This window comes from Chanodichthys erythropterus, chromosome 3 (assembly GCF_024489055.1).
Source record: "Chanodichthys erythropterus isolate Z2021 chromosome 3, ASM2448905v1, whole genome shotgun sequence".
Lineage (NCBI taxonomy): Eukaryota > Metazoa > Chordata > Actinopteri > Cypriniformes > Xenocyprididae > Chanodichthys > Chanodichthys erythropterus.
Window position 1 is genome coordinate 28,687,624 of NC_090223.1, and position 19,909 is coordinate 28,707,532.

A 19,909-nucleotide genomic window follows, 5' to 3' on the forward strand; every position below is an offset into this window, starting at 1 on the left:
AACCTTAGCTGTCTGAGGTGCAAATAAAAATAGGTTAACCCATCTATATTTACCACTGAAAAATGCAACCTTGAGCTAGCCTTTCCTGACCTCAACCTACTGACTCTCCATGTGAGTAGATGCCTCTTAGGATGAGATTATGCATTTTCAATGTGTCAATCAAGTGACATCTGAATTTTTTAGAAAGCCACTGCCTTGATTAGACTGTAACGTCACATGCTGATAAAACCTATCAGCTGCCTTGCAAAGTAACATCTGACATCAGTGTCCCTATCATTTCCAGTGAAGAGCAGATGCAGAGGGAATCTGACAACTACTATAGAAAGATAACAAATACTTTCATCCATTCATCATAGGGTGAGTCTATCAGCTGGTTGCAGTCACTGTATAACACAAAGACAATCTAAATGCTATCACTGCTTATTGTTTTTAAAAAGGCCTACACCCTTCCTCATCACCACCGCCTCATCATCACAAGATTCTGACTATACAGACTTGCTCTGGTCCTTACCTGATGGCTCCAATACACAAATATGAAGTACTGCTAATAAAACAATTAAGACAGTTAAGGTTGGGAGTCTTAAAAGTAGTAATAGTAGTATTTTAGTTAGAATTATATCTCAAAACAACGTTTTAGTAACCAAAGTAGTGTACAAGTTAGTCACCAAGTGTGCTAAATGCAAAGCAGGCCTACTCGATAAAGCCTAAGTACATACTGTCTTTATTATAGATTTACACATTACAGATATGTCAAAAAAAGTCATTGGTGTTTTGTTTAAAACGTCTTTAAAATATTCCCAACTTCGCTAGGGGCGCCATAAGACAATTTCGTTTTCACGAGGAGAACCTCAACCGAGTCACTGACAGAAAATTTGACCCCCCATGAAACTTTAGACTCCTTACCTGCAGTTCACACCAAGCGACCTCCACGGTGGTCTCCGTATCCAAGCCTTTGTAGACAGTCTTAAAAGACCCCCTTCCGATCTCAATGTTGAATTTCAGAAACCTTCCATCAGGTGAAGTCGCCACAGCTTTAGTCTCAACCTCATCCTTTTCCTCCTGCTCGCGTTTACTCTCAAACAGGGCTCTTGACAAAACAGCTTTCTTCTGGGTGCTTTCATCGTCGGAGTCCGAGCTGGCATCAGCCTCCTGTGCGCTGGGCTCCTCGGTGGCCCAGGAAGCATTCGGTCGCGGGTCCGAGTCTTGCGTCTCAGGTGGTGAGCTGGAGACAGGTGACATTGGAGGTGAAGAGTCCGTCTTTTTCTCCTCGTTGGTACTTTCCGATAAAATGTTGTCGGCTGACCATGAAAGAGTTTTTGTCAGTGGTGCGATGCTCTCCTGTTGCTCTACGTCCATGGTGTGGAGTTTGTTAAACCTGTAGGCATTTCTCCTGGAGTTTGCCGAGTGTCTCCTTCGTCTCGGCGGCAGGCGAGCTGGGAAGAACGAGTCCGCGTCAAAACCTGCAGGCAACTTCGGGAAGCCAAGACCAGCCATATCAACCTCAGCCTGTGACATTGTTGTGGATATCTCTGCAGTTAACATTAGAATTGCAGCGCATAACCTAGTGCATTCTGAATTTCTCTGTGCGTTTACATTTAGCTCAACTATATCCCCCAAACCATAACAACAGTTCTCTGAAAAAAGTCAGCGCGACTATAAATTAAATGCGAACGTCCTGTAGAAATATTACGAAAGCAATTGATAGTAGTACAATTATTCGGTCATTTGAATAATTCGAATATCATGGCGTGACTGTCGAGCGTCTCCACGGAGCGCGCGTTGTGCCTTCGCTTTCCAAGTGCAAGTGACGTCTAGTACGCTACTCTGCTCCTCTGGTTGCTCCTCCCCGTGGAAAAAACACCTTAGTAATTAAGTCTGTGAGGGACCACTAACAGTCAAGCTACATTGCCATAAATGCAATCCCTCGTGTCTTAAACAGATTACAGTCCTCTGTTATGGCAAGCCGTTTAAACATTTATTCTTTAAATTTTTTATTTTTGTGTTAATTCATTATATTTCATTATATTTGTGTTAATTAATTATATTTCAGTAACTTTCCCATTCATTAGGTTCGTTAGATACTAGTACTTATTGCCAAAATGACTATATCTGTTTAATTAGTATTTATTCAATAAACACTTTTCCTTTGATAGCTTAAAGGGATAGTTCACCCAAAAGTGAAAATTTGGTGTTTATCTGCTTACCCCAAGCGCATCCAAGATGTAGGTGACTTTGTTTCTTCAGTAGAACACAAATGATGATTTTTAACTGCAACAGTTGCCGTCTGTCAGTCAAATAATGGGAGTGAATGGGAACTCTATTAATAAGAGTCGAAAAAACAAAAATACTCATTGAAGTATAAGCGCGAGACATCACTTCCATTGTCAGAGCTCGATCAGACCTCACTAACCGAGTGCTGAACGCAGTTGGACATAGTGGTGTTTTAGAGGTAAAAATTGATTTAAATACTGTTCAGTTTCTCTGAACAGTAGAAACTGAACAGTCAATCCTGCGGCTCGTGACGACACATTGATGTCACCAAACGATCGGCTTTTGTGAGAAACTGAACAGTATTTAAGTATTTAAATCATTTTTTAACTCTAAAACACCACTATGTCCAACTGCGTTCAGCACTCGGTTAGTAATGTCTGATCGCGCTCTGACAACAGCAGCAAGGCGCTCTGCTTAAAACGCCTATCTGTGAGCGCTTGAGAGCGCTTCTGCAGCGCAGCGTTTTTTTCCGTTGAGACGCTTTGTTGCTATGATACGGAATATCCGCGTCACTGTTACTCATAACTGATTTTTGCAGGTAATTTGTTTCAGACTAAAAATGTTCACACAATGTGGAATTACTTGCTATGTATTTTCGTAGACCAGCAATATTAATTTCTCATCCATTTTGTTTCTGGTTGTTGATGTCGCTGTACAGCAAGAACGTGACAGTTGGTCGGAGTTGTATTTGTCCCGCCCCTCCTCCACTCTGATTGGACGGCTGGCTAAAAAGTGACAGTGATGAGCGCAGCGTTTTACTCAAAGTTGAACATTCTTCAACTCGAGGCGACCAGTAAAAAACGGCCAGCTCTCAGCGCTTGAGCGTGAAAAAGACGTTCAGTGCCTCGTTACGCTCGCGGCGTTTAAAAAAACCGCGCCGTTCCCATTGAAAACAATTGAAAAAGTATGCTAGCAGCTGGAAAAAATGCTCTGGTGGACACACGGCCTTATAGTTCAATAAGTATTTTTGTTTTTTCGACTCTTATTGATCAAGTTCCCATTCACTCGCATTATTTGACTGACAGACGGCAACAATTGCAGTTAAAAATCATCATTTGTGTTGTACTGAAGAAACAAAGTCACCTACATCTTGGATGCCCTGGGGGTAAGCAGATAAACATAAAATTTTCATTTTTGGGTGAACTATCCCTTTAAGTCAAGTACGCTAAATGGGTAACAAATTGCACATTTTTAAAAATTGCCATTGAATTCCATGAGGATCTGAAGTTCGGATATATTCACCCCAGATCATTTCAGTTCACTCTAGTTGTTAATATCTGAACCACAGATCAAGTTTTGCAATTTATTACCAGTAACATAATGGAACTATTGAGAAAGTGACTGCAATATAAGTACTAGTGAATAGTCACTATTCAAATACATACTTGTAAGGATAAACACTAGCAAGTCACAAATGAATTACTTAAAAGCAGAAATAAAAATTCTATAAAAGATTCTAGTTAGTTTTAAGGAATAAATGCTGAAACTGCTTGCTACATGTCTGTTGCACAAGTTACTTTGGGTTTGTTTGATGCAAGATCATTACAAACTCAGTAGGTTGAACTCAGTGCAGGGAAACCCAGATCTTTGAAATCATGCAGCTCTGAATTCAAGAAACAGCTGCTTAATGAAAATCCAAAAGGCATGTATCCAAACCTCCCCATTTAACAAACCGAACAGATGAATTTATTTCGAATTGATTGGTCAAGCTTCAGACTGTCATTCCCGAATTCTCTCTGATCACTGAAAATGATTAAATCCTGCAGTATTCCATGAATTTGAAGTGCATGCAAGAATCATGCCAAAATTCAATATGTGAACCCATCAGCCAAACACTTTTCTAAATATTGGGGAGAACGTGCCCCCCTCAACATGGTTATGACCCCAATAAGTAGGCCATACATAACAGAAACTAATAATAGCTGGTCAGCTGATGAGCAGTATCAGAGTAGCATAAACATAGACACCAGGTGTAATGAAAAACCTCTAAACTCCTGTAAACTCAGATGTGTGCCATACATCGATACGCATTGGTATTGCTCTAGCTAAGATGTATGGTGAACCTGTTTGACAATATACTAAATGACAAATGTTTTTAATGGGATCATGTGACTATTAATATGATCCTGTTCACATACAGTGGCAATCACTGAAACCTTTTCACACCAGTCATTTGTCTATCTCTGTCAGTGTCTTTGTTATTATGCTTTAGTTTCCTAGCAATTAGCTGATGTCCAATTAAAGGACATGGAGTGGGAAGCATGAGGGTCTAGCCACTCGAGCACAGGTCATCTGTTTCTGACTGGATGTGTGTTTTTATTGGATTAAATACTCTAGGGATTAACTCTGACTCGTCTTGTTCTACCAGAGGGCCACCAGGGAGATTTTATCTGCAGCGACAGCTGACTTGACAACAGTGTTTATGTTCATTTAGACAACACTGAACACAGGAGCACTGAAAACTCAGGGGAAACAGAATAGGGATAGTTCACTCAAAAAGTCATCAATTATTCATTCACCAAAAACTGTATCCAAACAACATTGGACACCACTGACTTCATTATACAATCTTAAAAATAAAGGTTATTTATTGGAATCTATGGTTCCATGAAGCACCTTTAACCTTTCCATTGGACAAAAGGTTTTTATAGTCGAAAAAGTTCTTTAGATTAATGAAATGTTCTTCATGCTAAAAAAAAAAAGGTTCTTTTAAGAACAGTTCACAGTTCAAAAAGGTTCTCTTATGGCATCACTGTGAAAAGCACCCTTTGGAACCTTTAAGAGTTTATTGACCAAAAAAGACTTTCTTTTAAATGTTGCCATGGACCACAAAACCAGTCATGAGGGTCTTTTTTTAAACTGAGATGTATACATCATCTGAAAGATCCATTGATGTATGGTTTGTCATGATAGCACAATATTTGCCCGAGATACAACTATTTGAATATCTCGAATTCGAGGGTGCAAAAAAATCAAAATACTGAGAAAATCGTCTTTAAAGTTGTCCAAATGAAGTCATTAGCAATGCATATCCACTCACAAAAATAATTTTAGAAAATTTACAAAATATCTTAATGGAAAATTATCTTTATTTTTATTTTTGGCATAAAAGAAAAATCAATAATTTTTACCCATACAATGTATTGGGTATTGCTAGAAATATACCTGTCCGACTTATGACTGGTTTTGTGGTCCAGGGTCACAATTATGTTCTTTTGTGTTTCAAAGAAAAAACATAGTCATCCAGTTTTGAAAATGAAGTGAATAACATGACAGTGAATAAATGGACAGGATTTTCTCTTTTGAGTACACTGTAAAACTAAACAGTGAAATTAATAAAATGAAATGAGTTTGTTTCACTCAAATAATAATTAAAGTTCATTGTACTTAATAAAAAAAAAAAAAAGTTGTGTGAAATCAAAATTTCATTGTAGTAAGCTAAACTTAATATGATTGAGTTGAGCTGCAGCAGATTTCTAATTCCCAGCATGCTCTGCGTCATACTGTATAAATAAATGTTGAAATTAAGTGTTATTTTGTGTGTTTTTGTACAAGATTAATATAGTGAGACATAAGTTCTGTTGGGTTTTACAGGGAGTTCTGTTATGTTAGTTTTGTATTGTTAACATTGTGATTAGGTTGAGGATGGGCTGCAAAACTTTTGTTGTTGTTGTATGTAATGTATTTGGTTTGATTATATACATGCAAGTATATAATGACACTCTCATTGATATTTATAATAGCATGTGTTATTTGCTTTCTAACATTTAACCAAGATCTAAATGTTATGTCAATGTAAATGAACTGTATGTAATTAACATTATGATGAGTTGGACGAGGCTGAGAACTGTGGGAGTGAAGTGATGCCGGTGACGTGATTGTTAATGAGAGACACCTGTGCCACACTGAACTTGCTCCGCTTCCACAGCTCTCGGCCCCGCCCTACTAGTCACAAAAATTTTAAGTTCTACTAACTTAAATAAAAGAGTTCGTTTACTTAAATGTTTTGAGTATTCTGAAATGATTGAGTTTTACATTGTAGCTGTGTCTTTAAAGAAGTTTTCAGAACAGTTAAATTGGCTGGCCTGCAAACTGAATTATGCATTTAAATGTCATCTAAAACAGTATCAAAACACTGAAGGCTGTCTGTTGTGACAGTTTCGCTGGAAAGCTTCGCTGAACTGAATGACCGAATTTCACAAGCATTCTAAACAAAATAACATGTCTAAAAATGATAAAGATATGCATGTGGTCCAGAAAGGAGCTATAGATGAGCTTGTGTGGAGGAGATATCTCAGACCCCCTGATACAGCATAGCTAGTGCCTGGGGTCTGAAATGCCCCACGTGACACACAAGCTCGCAAGACGGACTTGTGTGTGCACGCTTATCAGGATGAACATATTGCTGCTCCGTGAGCAGCTTGGCCTCTCAACCTCCACTCTGTACTATCAACCTCTCCCCCTGTAAAACTTTTGCCTAATCATAATTCATATTAACAACATCTTGTTGGAAAACATCTATGAATAAAATTTCTGAATGAAACTGTTGCCTAATCCACCGTTTCTTTAAAAACAAAAAAAGCTAATAAATAAACAGTGAGATACTTATAATGGAAGTAAATCAAAGGATTTAAAAGCAGAATATTATATATATATACAGCTATGGAAAAAATTAAGAGACCACTCCAAGTTCAGAAATCAATGTTAAGTGGTCTCTTATTTTTTTCCATAGCTGTATATATATATATATATATATATATATATATATATATATATATATATATATATATATATATATATATCCCTCCATTGACAGTTACGCAACTACCACATTGATGCTTCAAAAAGTTCATAAAGTGATCGTAAAACTAATCTATATGAATTGAGCGGTTTAGACCAAATTTTCTGAATGGACTCAATCACTTTTTATGATGAACATTTAATCTAGGCTTTTACACACATAAAAACATTGATCAGCAAACATAAACACAAGCTCAACCGAACATGATTGACACATGAGAACAAACCTCATTGGTTCTTGAGGAAGCTCAAACGTGCTGTAACACACGAGAATGAACCTCATTGGTTCTCGCACGTGTCAAGCAAACAAGCTTGAGCTTCCGTTTACACAACTGATGTGTGCGTTGATGAATGTTTATATGCGAATAAAAGCCTAAATTTAATCTGTTCATCATATAAAGCGATTGTGAAAACTCTTCAGAAAATTTAGAGTAAACCGCTTGATTCATATGGATTAGTTTTATGATCTCTTTATGAACATTTTGAAGCATCAAAGTTTCAATTGCGTAGCTGTCAATGGAGGGACAGAAAGCTCTCAGATTTCATTAAAAAAAGATCTTTATTTGTGTTCTGAAATGAATCAAAGTCTCACAGAATTTAATGACAGAATTTTAATTTTTGGGTGAACTAACCCTTTAACTTTGCCCAAAAGTCATGTTACATCTTGTGGCTATATACTATTAAAACAGTATGTTAACGTTTCTGGATTGACCCCATTCCCTTCTACTATAAGTGCCTCACTGTAATCCAAATGTTTGATTTTCTTTTAAGAAAAGGAGGGGAAATTTTAAGTTAATTAAATGGAAATTACACCACAATTGATGTTAAATGTACAGTATGAAATCTGAAATATTTCAGCAGCATCCCCAGTAAGAATATTATCAGAGTGGAGAACATTACGAAAGATAAATTTAACACCGCTCTATGGGCTGCTATGGGTTTTGCAGATTTTAGGACTGTTATAAATACAGTATGCACAATTTTTGTATTATGACAATCTAAGTATGACATTTGTTATGATATTCTCCAGAATTCTCTGAGGAATCCTGCCCTCTATATCACTAATCATTTTTTCTGTGATAAGCAATACATCAGTACTGTTCTTGAGTGACACATGACTGGAGAGGTACAGTGTGTTCTGTAAGCTTATCAAGATGTGAGCATATACTGTGTAAAAACACTACCATCTTCTCCTTCTAATGTGACTTCCCATACTGCCATCTAGTGGAATACAACAGAATATTATACAGTTCGGAAATACAATTAGATGTCACGTTTTAAACAATAGCCAATATACCAAACCTGTCAAATTCTAGATTATCTTTTACTTTATTTTTAAGTCACATTAACCAACAGAAGAAAAGGCAAATACAAGGAATGATTGAAATAAATAAATAAATATGTATTTAAATCATTGCTTATTGAAAAACTTTTGCATTTTGCTTTGTATCATATACTGTGGCCACTGGAAAATATATGTTCATTTACACTGGATGCAAAGTATCCACAGTCTCAGACATCAAGACAAATGTTCACCGTCTTGCCCACATAGTAAAGCTGCAGCTCCTTCTGCATCACTGAGACTAAGAGTTGGCCCCCGTCCGAGGCCCTTTCATGACGAAGGTCTTTGCTTCGTCATCAATCTCGTCCATGATTCTCTCCTGCCTGACTGAGAGAATGGTGTAGCTGACTGATGGAGAGATGTAGTTAAGGCCATAACGTCACACAACTGGAGAAGATTAAAGGAGTTCAATTTCAAATTTAAATTTCCTGATAATTTACTCACCCCCATGTCATCCAAGATGTTCATGTCTTTCTTTCTTCAGTCGAAAAGAAATGAAGGATTTTGATGAAAACATTCCAGGATTATTCTCCTTATAGTGGACTTCAATGGCCTCCAAACGGTTGAAGGTCAAAATTACAGGTTCAGTGCAGCTTCAAAGGGCTTTAAATGATCCCAGACGAGGAATAAGGGTCTTATCTAGAGAAACCATCGCTCATTTTCTAAAAAATTTTTTTAATTTTATACATTAACCATAAACAGGTCAAAGTTTGAACTAATTGTTATATACAATATGCTAGTGCAAGTATATAACAATTAGTTCAAACTTTGACCTGTGGAGGGCAGTAATACCCCTAGCAGTGTCTACACTGCCGGAATTATAATAGAGAAGAAGAAGAGAGCTAGTTCAAGATGAGCATTCATGGTTAATGTATAAAATGTTATTTTATTTTTTTTTAAGAAAATGACCGATCGTTTCTCTAGATAAAACCCTTATTTGACCTTCAACCGTTTGGAGGCCATTGAAGTCCACTATAAGGAGAAAAATCCTGGAATGTTTTCATCAAAAACCTGCATTTCTTTTCGACTGAAGAAAGAAAGACATGAACATCTTGTATGACATGGGGGTGAGTAAATTATCAGAAATTTTATTTGAAAGTGAACTAATCCTTTAATAAAGAATAAACAGACATTTAATAATTGAGTATATGAAAATGTGCTATTGACATGTGGTGCTGCCATTTTTTTTACTGTATGCTACCATAATAACACAATGTTTTAGTGTAGTAACGATGGCATTTTAGAAGAAACTAAGGTTACCATGTAAAATTTTGCAAAAATACTACTAGTATGACAGTATTCTAAAATAAATAGTAAAGTATAAATGGTATTTTTATATATAATTTTTTAACTGAATGTGCAAAACAATGTTTATCCACTCATGGAAATTAATCATTTGAGGCTCAGCTGTCATGTTATGAAACTGTGAAGGATACATAGGCCCACCACAAAGGCTCCGATGGTCAGACCCGTGATCAAATTACGGCTTCGGATTTGTTTTGAGTGCCTTTTCCAGTATTCCAGTTCCTGCTGTCTCTTGAGGAGCTGTTTCTGGGCAGGTGTGAGATGTTTCGGCGCTGTTGAGGACGCGTCCTGAGTCTTTCCCTCCAGGGGCGGGGCCAAGATGGCGCCTGTGTAAGTCGTGTTGTTAGTTGCTCTTAAACTTATTTTGTGCAATTCTTGATCTAACTTGTCCTCATGTGAGTAGACAGTGTTAAATATTAATCTGACAAAATTAAGAACCCTTATTTTTCTTGAGGATGATGGATATTTCCTATACGCACTTTCTTGGAAATTAGCCTGCTAGTAGTAGTTAGTATTTGAGATGTGACACTTTCTATCGGTTATAACAGTTCGGCTCGGTCTCGTCATAAAATTTATTTCCCTCATCGCAACAAATGGAAGATGCTTTAGCAGTGAAACGTGTGCATGATTACGTAACGGCACCTGTGCAGGAGGATAAAGCTGCTCTTTCAACTTTATTACCTGATACTCCCACCAAGAGTCCACAATCGAAGATGCGACGCCACACTACAGAACCATCAAATGCAGTTCTCTTGGAAGCAATTGAGAAACTAGGGAAAAAACAAGACGATTTTTTAGAGAAATTAACCGCAATTGAAAATTCTGTCTCGTGTAACTCAAACCGCATCTCTGAACTTGGAACTAAAATGGACGCGATCTCTGATAAGGCCGATCTTGCCGTTACTAACTCCAGTGCGATGAAGGACCAAGTTACGTCACTAAAGACTGAAAACAAGCAACTCTGGAAAAAGCTGGATGAATTGGAGGCATACAAAAGACGGTGGAACCTACGGATTGCTGGTATCCCTGAAGTGGAAGGTGAAAATGTAAAGATGGCTGTGATAGAAATATTGCGTTTAGTTTCACCATGTCTAGCAGATGTTCTCCAGTCTTCCATCGACGTGGCCCACAGGCTTGGGAAGAAAGGACTTACTCAGCCTCGTCGCATTATTGTGCAGTTCACCTCTCGCACGCACCGTGACCTCATCTGGGCCGACGCGAAGCGCTCCGAAATTCTCAAACAAAAGACTATCAGGATAACGGAGGACTTAACACAACGCGCAAGGGAAGCTCGAAATAAACTGTGGCCACTCGTGAACCAAGCTAGACTGGAAGGTAAACGTGCAGGGTTTCAGGGTTCAGCTGCCATCATCGACGGGAAGAAAATTACAGTGGACAACATATAATGACTCTTTACAGTGACTTTAATATTCTGTAGTGAGGTTTTTCATCCTCATGGGAATTGTTTCTTGTTAGGGTTCCAACCTAGACTAGAGAAATGTTAAGCTGGTTCTTACTACAGTGAGGAGGTCTGGTTAAGTGTTGCACTTACTTTTTTCTACTTCAATCCGTTAAGAAGTTTTATCTTTATTTACTAAACAATAGATTTTGGTTACAAGTTCTTGTTTGTTCTTTTATGTCATTTAAGTTGAATTGTTTTTCACTCAATGTTAGGGGAATCCGAGACTTAACCAAACGTAAAGCTTTATTTCTTTTTTGTAAATCAAAATGCAGAGATGTCTATTTTTTACAAGAAACGCATTCATGTGTGAAAGATGAAAGTTTCTGGTCCAATCAATGGGGAGTAAAATTATCTACTGTCATGGTTCCAATAATTCTGCTGGGGTTATGATTTTATTTAATCAGCACTTTAATTACACTGTACTTGAATCACATTGCTCGAATGAAGGCAGATGGTTAATTATTGTTATCCAGTTTGGGGAAAGCATTGTTATTTTGGCTAATGTCTATGGCTTTAACAGATCCAGTCTTAATAATTGTCTCTTTACAGATTTAACATCCAAATTAATAACTTTAAAAATAAAATACCCATCTACATCGCTAATTATGGGCGGGGACTTTAATGAGGCTCCTGACTTATGTTATGATAGATTTCCTCCAAAATATAGCACTACCACTGTTAACAAAATAATTAGTGATATATGTTCCAGTCTCTCGTTGGTAGATATTCATAGATTATTACATAATGACTTTTCCTCTTCCTTTACTTGGTTCAAATCTGATTTGACACAAAAATCACGTATTGATTTTTGGCTAATATCTGATAGTCTGATTTCTTCTGTTAAATCATGTTCTATTTCCAGTGCACCTTTAACTGATCACTCGGGTATTGAGTTAGAAATTTCTGACCTTAACTGTAACTCATTTAGGAAACCAGGGTATTGGAAATTAAATACCTCTTTATTACACAATTCTAATTATTGTTTGGGTATTAAAGGCATAATTGATTCTTTTAAAAAAAATACTAATATTTCTCATACCTTAAATTGGGAATTGTTTAAATATGAGTGTCGAAAGTTTTCTATAAAATTTAGTAAAGATCTTCTAAAATCAAAAGGATTACAATTTGAATCTATTTTAAAAGAAATTAACCATATTACTTGTCTTGCCAATCCAAATGATTCAGAGAAGGAACGTTTATACCTATTAAGAGAAAAACTAGACACCTTCTATATAGAAAAGGCTAAAGGGGCCTTCATTAGATCTAGGGCCAAATGGCTAGAAGCCGGAGAAAAAAACTCTTCATACTTTTTCAATTTGGAAAAAAAACGAGCCGAACTTAAAAAAATTTCCTCTTTATATATTGATGACACTATTATATCAGATGACAAAATAATCTCAAAATTTGTTTCAGGCTTTTACCAAAAACTATATACATCATCATTTAACCCTGATTTAAGCGATATATTTTTTAACAAGATACAACCTTTCACCCCTTGTATAAGTATAGATAGTAAAAACCTTTGTGAGGAGGAAATGTCATTGAAAGAATTGGATGATATCATTAAAAAAACACCTTTTAACAAAAGCCCAGGACCCGATGGTTTACCTTTTGAGTTTTACAGAGTTTTTTGGGAAGATATTAGAGAGTTTATTTTGAATGTGTTCAATGAGTGTGCAGTAAATGGGGAACTTACAGAATCTATGAAACAGGGAGTAATTACACTAATTCCAAAACCTAATAAAGACATTTTGCACTTAGACAACTGGCGCCCAATCACACTCCTTAACTCGGATTACAAATTATTAGCATCTCTATTTGCCAACAGATTAAAACCTTGTTTGGAGGAAATCATATCTGTCACACAGTCTGGATTTATGAAGGGAAGAAGTATTTCAAATAACATTAGATTGGTGTTAGACATTTTAGATTACTCAGATTTAGTAAACAAGGAAGCTCTTATTTTGTTTTTAGATTTTTGTAAGGCTTTCGATACCGTTGAGCACAATTTCATGTATCAGGCCCTTAATCACTTTGGTTTTGGCCCAACCTTTACAAATATGATGCACACATTCTATAATAATATTTCAAGTAGTGTTTCTTTATCTGGTGGTACGTCTTCTCGTTTTGTTATCCGAAGAGGCATTAGACAGGGATGCCCTATTTCCCCGTTTTTATTTTTATTAGCAGCTGAAACATTAAATCTTTACACTCTGCATTGCTCCCAAGTTAGAGGTATTGAGATAGGAGATTTCACTTTAACTATAAGTCAACTTGCTGATGACACTTGTTTATTTTTGAAAAACAAAGATCAGGTCTCTGTGATTCTGGAGGCACTCAAATTATTCTCTGATGCCTCAGGTCTCTCTGTGAATCAATCTAAGAGTGAGATTATGGCTGTACACCAACTAGAAGACTCATGTATATCTGGAATACAGATTAAACAGGTAGTTAAATACTTGGGTATTGTAATTAGTAAATCAGCCTCAGAGAGAATCACAGAGAATTTTTCGCAGAGATTACAAAAAACAAGAAATATTTTTAACTGTTGGCTCCAAAGAAATTTATCTATTCAAGGTCGTGTATTGATCTCCAAGGCTGAAGGGATCTCCAGACTTGTATATCCTGCATTGTCTCTTTATGTAGATTCCAAAATGTGTGCTGCAGTTGATAAAATTTTATTTCAATTTATCTGGAGAGGCAAGACGGAGTATATTAAAAGGAAAACTATAATCAGAAGTTTATCAGAAGGAGGACTAAATGTTTTAGATTTTGACACTATCAATAATATATTTAAAATTAACTGGATCAAGCACTGTCTTTGTGATAACAACTTTCCATGGTTCTTTATTCCCAATTTAATTTTCAAAGAATGTGGTGGTCTTAATTTTCTACTTACCTGTGATTTTAAATGTACTAAACTCCCAATTAAGTTGTCCAATTTTCACAAACAGGTTTTGAATGCCTGGAAATTAGTCTACAAACATAATTTCTCTCCCCATTCCTGTGTAATTTGGAACAACCAATATATATTATTCAAAAACAAAACAATTTTTTGGAATGATTGGTTTAACAAAGGCTTAATTTTTGTTACAGATTTAATAAATCAGTCAGGTGACTTATATAATTATAATGACATAGTTAAACATCTTGGGACAAATATATCTTTTAAAGAATATTTAAAACTCATTCATTGTATCTCACCAAAACTACTCTATCTTATAAAAAACGAAAAGATGTATAATCCTGTAATTGGTTCTCTTCCTGCTCTGACTGTTGAGGGCCTTTCCATTAGGGATAAAAAATTTAATAATATGTATATCAGAAAAATATTAATCAAAGAAAAAAGTGTTTCACCTAAGGCAATAGTGAGGTGGAAACAGGATTATCACTCCCTTGTTTTTCATAATTTGTGGTCAGATATAAATAAATTTGTAATTCCTAACAAAGTCAAAGAAACTCACTTTAAAATAATAAATAGATATTATCCATGTAACAATTTTATTAGTAAATTTAAAGAAGGGTTTTCGCCACTATGCAGTTTTTGTGAAGAAGAAACTGAAACAATTGTACACTTATTTTTCAATTGTAATTATACAAAATTATTTTGGTCCCAAGTTTCTATTTTTCTTTTTGACTTATTTTACAAGTTTGTCACTATAACTGATGTAATGGTCTTGTTTATGGATTGTGATACTGGTTTATTGGAAATGGATAATATAGTTAAACTTCTTATTCTATTAGGAAAATATCATATACATAAAGCAAAATGTATATCGACTGTACCAAATAGTAGACTATTTTCCACTGATTTGAAAATTTTTTATGACTCTCTAACATCAATACAGAACAATCGAAAAGCTGTTAAGACATCTAAACTGTTGAAAAGGATACTTAATGTAATAGAAACATGATTGATTTGTGATATAAGATACAGAATCTTGATTTTTTTTTTATATATTCAAATGTCTTTGTATTCCCCTACTGTTGTTTCAATAAAAAAAAAAAAAAAAAAAAAAGAGTCTTTCCCTCCATGTTTGTTCCGTCTTCTGTGACGCTGGACGCTGCACCAATCAAATAACTCATATGCGATACGTCAGGGCAGGTGTCTCGCTGCGAACAACCAGGAGGTGTCGCTATAACTACGAGGAATGTAGGATTTTCAAAGCGATAGTTCACCCAACAGGGTCTTTTTTTACAGTCTATGGGTGTTCACCGACAGGGTTTAGATTAAGCTAGAAGTAGTTAAATAGTTAAATTAGTACTTTTAAATAGCTTTTTTAAAACGTGCCTTAGATTAAAAACAAAACATTACTGGAGTGCACCTTGTGACAAAACAATGGCACTGACATATTTTAATATATATGTCACTGCAAGCTGCTTTCAGTTAAAACAGCTCAAACATGCACCCAAAAATGAAAATTATGTCATTAATTACTCACCCTCATGTCGTTCCACACCCGTAAGACCTTCATTGATCTTCGGAACACAAATTAAGATATTTTTTATGAAATCCGATGGCTCAGTGAGGCCTCCATAGGGAGCAATGACATTTCCTCTCTCAAGATCCATAAAGGTATTAAAAACATATTTAAATCAGTGCATGTGAGTTCAGTGGTTCGATATTAATATTATAAAGCGACGAGAATATTTTTAGTGCGCCAAAAAAAACTAAATAACGACTTATTTAGTGATGGGCGATTTCAAAACACTGCTTCAGGAAGCATCGGATCATAAATGAATCAGTGTGTCGAATCTGCTGTTCGGAGCGCCAAAGTCACGTGATTTCAGCAGTTTGGCGGTTTGATACGTGACCCGAACTGCTGTTTCGACACAGAAGAATCATAACACTCCGAAGTGTTATGAGAGATCTTGAGAGAGGAAATGTCATTGCTGGCTATGCAGGCCTCACTGAGCCATCGGATTTCAACAAAAATATCTTAATTTGTGTTCTGAAGATGAACGAAGGTCTTACGGGTGTGGAACGACATGAGGGTGAGTAATACATTACATTATTTTCATTTTTGGGTGAACTAACCCTTTAAGCCTTGTCTGTGAAACTAGCATTAGTATGACAGAAAGCTAAATTAAACCTCCTTAATCTACTTCTATTCCATTATTGAGGACCAAACCTGAAATAAATAGATTCATAATTATTTCCTAATGAGAAAATATTTAACAAAGTTTAGTTGGAACTTATCTTTCTATTCATTTTCTCTTTCTATGTATTATGTGTAAGAATTCCCCTGTAATATTTACTTTTACTACTAGACTATTTAAGACATTTTAGTCTTAAAAAAGTGAATCTCAAACTTTTTTGAGTAATGGACCCCGTCATCCGTCATCTTTGGAATCATCATCAAGGACCCCAAAATAAGATTGGCTCATTGGTATCATTAATTGTTATCATTATTTGTTCATCTTTGTGACAAACAAATGCAATCGAGTGTAATTTACTATTACATTAGCTGACTTGTCCTATATTCATATAGTCGGTTATATTATACATATATTATCTTCTTTTATGGGAACATGTCAATTGGCAAAATAAACAAAAATCGTATTCAGATATTTTATAAGGACCCCCTGGCATTAAGTCAAGGACCACTAGGATATGGACCCCTGGTTGAGAAACACTGCATTAAAAGACTAAATAATTATAAACATAATCATAGATAGTGTATTGCAGGAAGATGTAGTATATAGTATGCGTAAAAATTAGGGCTGTCAAACGATTAATCGCAATTAATCACATACAAAATAAAAGTTTGAGTTTGCATAATATGTGTGAGTAATGTATGTAAATAATATGTATATATAAATACACACAAATTAATATATATATTTAAGAGAAATATGTTATTTATGTACAAAAAAATGTATTTATATATAATATAAATTATAAATAAATACATATACTTGTAAATATTTCTCAAATATATACATGGATGTGTTTGTATTTATATATACATAATAATTACACACAGTACACCCACATATATTAGGCAAACTCAAACTTTTATTTTGTATGCGATTAATCGAGATTAATTGTTTGACAGCCCTAGTAAAAATATATTTAAAAAAACTTAATCACACGTTTTTGACAATTAGATATGTACACAATCTTTTTTTAAATTCACAAACTGGTTATTGGAAGATTGAAAGTATTTCAGTGAACAATAAAAAAAAGGAACCGATAAGTGAAAATGAAGGCACCATATTTATTTAGAATCTCTCACATTTCATTGATATATAGTCCAGTGATAATATCTGTTCACTACCTTAAATTGATGTACATCTTTTTCATCTGGCTTGCACAATAATTCTTGTATATATGCAGTCTTGTAATACTAAAAACAACATTTATTTCTTATATCTTGATATATTTCCTAGATTTCTGTAATTACCAGTGTAACAACTATGCACATATTTGCAAAAAATTAAATATGGTGTTTTATTTACAGAATATTTATCTCTGTAATGAAATTAAATTGCCAATTATTTCTTTAACCATATTTTTATATAAACAACATATGTAAAATATGTACAGCTTTAGTCTACATCCAAACACTTTGTTTTCAACACACATCCACCATTTTACTTTACTGCATACTGTTCTGTTCATTATATTCATTTTCATACTTCTGTACATTGTACTGTCAGTACAATGTTTGATCTTAAAGATTAAAGAAAAACGTTAGTCATACAGTTGATGTATGTCTCAAAATCTCAGTCTCCTCAGCGATGAGATTAATTGTGCTTCCTCCACATTGGTCTCTCATCATCAAGATCTTTGTTCAGAGAAAAATTACAAATCAAGCAAATGTCCATACCTTTGTAGAGGACCTTTGCTTGTTCAATCAACACCTGCACAAAAATCTCATTTGGCTAATTGAAAAATGTTGTTGTTCCACAGGAACCATTTTGGATGAGTAGCAATAATATACAGTATATTATTCTGTAACAAGTACAAGTATGTGCTTTGCTTATCTAATATCTTCAAAGCAATTGTTGTACGTTATTTCTTTCTTACCGTCGACTCCAAAACTGTCTCAACTCAAACATAAAACCATGACAAATCAGAATTTGTCTTTCTTTATAAGATCGGTTTGATCATATCGGCTGATGATCCCTTCAGCTTTTTGTTCTCTTGATTTCAGTAGTACCAAAAACACAGATTGTATTCGGTTTCGAAGTGCAGATCCTCTTATTTGTTGTGATGGGGGCAGTTGATATCCACTTAGTCAGTAACCTTTCTCTGGAGAGATAATGGGAATGTCAGAAGATTGTGTTGATGGTTGTATTATCGGGTAATTTCATTTGGTTTGGAAGAGCTCATTGAACTCGTTGAGTATGAGCTCCACAATCTGGTTCTGAAAGACCATGTGCATGGTGATGTTGAACTCTTCCTGCGGTCTCAGCAACGTTGGGCCGAACACAATGGCCATACTTTGGACAGACATGCGGTTCTGCTCACCATGCTCAATCACCCTGGAGGACAGAAGGGTAAATGGATTTAAGACTTTCTTGAATTGTCTGATCGCTGTTAATACCCGAGACGAACAAAGAGACAAACATGGTCATAATACTACTGACATATACTACATTAAAACTGAGCAAAACAAAACAAAAAAAAGAGGTCCATACTTGCGGAGATGTTTGAAGAGAACCTCCATGGTGTCGTGGTTGGGCAAAGGCAGGTTTCTCACCAGATCTCGTATATATGACACTTTCTGGCTGTAGTCACTCATTTCTAGAAAACAAATACAATTCTTGATTTTTATCCTTTTTAACAAAAAATAATCAATTAAGTCAAAAAGAATCATGAATCATACATTGAGTTCATGAAACAATGCAGCATTTAATAAAGAATCATACCAAATCAAATCACTGTCAAAGCAAATATACTGTACATCACTAGTTTCCATGTCAAAAACATTATTTTTAATATCTAACAAAAAAAAAAAACATTATGTATATGATTCAATTGTTCTCTAAAACAGGACAGTCACACTCACGAATAGCAGCAATGAACCTATCAAAAAAGCTGAAGGGGAAAAGAGGCTCAGGAAGTTCACGTAGGAAAAGCTTCAAAGCTCCTGCAATCACATGGATCTCTTCCCACTGCCCGTCCTCCAGATCCAGATCCTCTTCTACAGAAAGAAAGGTATATATAGTTTTGTAATGTCAAAACAAAAATAAATAATTAAATACTAATATATATTATATTATATATATATATATATATATATATATATATTATATATATATATATATATATGGGTGTGTGTGTGTGTATATGTGTACACACACACATACATTATATATATATATATATATATATATATATATATATATATACACACACATATTATATATATATATATATATAATTTTATGTCAGCACATGGCTAGAACAGAACAGTACAACGACAAACATTTAAAAACAAACTTTTACCACTTTGTAAGAAAACTATGTAAGCTCTTTCAATTCAACATTTGATGAAATTCTAAAAAAAAATCCTCCTGGTGAGAACTTTTTAAAAACATTGATTAAAGGTGATAGAGAGGATTTTTTTCGTCGACTGAGAAACCAAAGACTGTTAGTGAGTTTTTGAAATGAGCGCATGCGTAAGAATAACCCCCCTCCTTCACAGCTCATTTCGAGGGAACGCCTCCCAAAACTCGTGCACGAGTATTGGAACAGGAGTGTTTGTTTACCACCGGCA

The 19,909-nt window shown here is 35.2% G+C and overlaps 3 protein-coding genes across 14 annotated transcripts in view; all 3 read right to left on the reverse strand.

The window, feature by feature from the left end:
- Nucleotides 1-1,848, reverse strand: part of wnk4b (WNK lysine deficient protein kinase 4b) — a 69,414-nt gene extending 67,566 nt beyond the window's left edge. For 2 of the 3 annotated variants that reach the window (XM_067381648.1, XM_067381647.1), the window contains exon 1: nt 904-1,848. In XM_067381648.1, the coding sequence (XP_067237749.1) occupies nt 904-1,542 (639 nt within the window). In that variant the 5' untranslated portion in view covers nt 1,543-1,848. The remainder of the gene's footprint in view (nt 1-903) is intronic. The other variant, XM_067381649.1, reaches the window with a different exon arrangement.
- Nucleotides 1,849-7,721: 5,873 nt separating this feature from the next.
- coa3b (cytochrome C oxidase assembly factor 3b) lies at nt 7,722-11,504 on the reverse strand. 3 transcript variants are annotated; one of them, XM_067372842.1, is made up of 3 exons: nt 10,805-11,504; nt 9,850-10,044; nt 7,722-8,761 (listed from the first exon to the last, which is right to left on the reverse strand). In XM_067372842.1, exons 1-3 carry the CDS (start codon nt 10,833-10,835, stop codon nt 8,655-8,657), a joined length of 333 nt encoding a protein of 110 aa, XP_067228943.1. In that variant the 5' UTR covers nt 10,836-11,504; the 3' UTR covers nt 7,722-8,654. The 3 variants fall into 3 exon arrangements, with proteins under 3 accessions (XP_067228943.1, XP_067228935.1, XP_067228925.1); XM_067372834.1 differs by having other exon boundaries at nt 10,730-11,504; XM_067372824.1 differs by having other exon boundaries at nt 10,400-11,504.
- Nucleotides 11,505-17,396: 5,892 nt separating this feature from the next.
- arhgap27l (Rho GTPase activating protein 27, like) overlaps nt 17,397-19,909 on the reverse strand; it is a 29,660-nt gene continuing 27,147 nt past the window's right edge. For all 8 annotated transcript variants that reach the window (XM_067381660.1, XM_067381655.1, XM_067381659.1 and 5 more), the window contains 3 exons: nt 19,199-19,333; nt 18,828-18,933; nt 17,397-18,671 (listed from right to left, as the gene is read on the reverse strand). In XM_067381660.1, the coding sequence (XP_067237761.1) occupies nt 18,497-18,671; nt 18,828-18,933; nt 19,199-19,333 (416 nt within the window). In that variant the 3' untranslated portion in view covers nt 17,397-18,496. The remainder of the gene's footprint in view (nt 18,672-18,827; nt 18,934-19,198; nt 19,334-19,909) is intronic.

Excerpts from the sequence above, each read along its gene's own strand:
- coa3b (XM_067372824.1), bottom strand. The coding sequence starts at position 10,835 with ATGGAAGACTGGAGAACATCTGCTAGACATGGTGAAACTAAACGCAAT. Across the intron at positions 10,045-10,399 it reads ACTCTTGGTGGGAGTATCAG|GCGCCATCTTGGCCCCGCCC; the intron begins GTAATAAAGTTG and ends CGACTTACACAG. Across the intron at positions 8,762-9,849 it reads AGCCTTTGTGGTGGGCCTAT|TCAGCTACACCATTCTCTCA; the intron begins GTATCCTTCACA and ends TCTCTCCATCAG.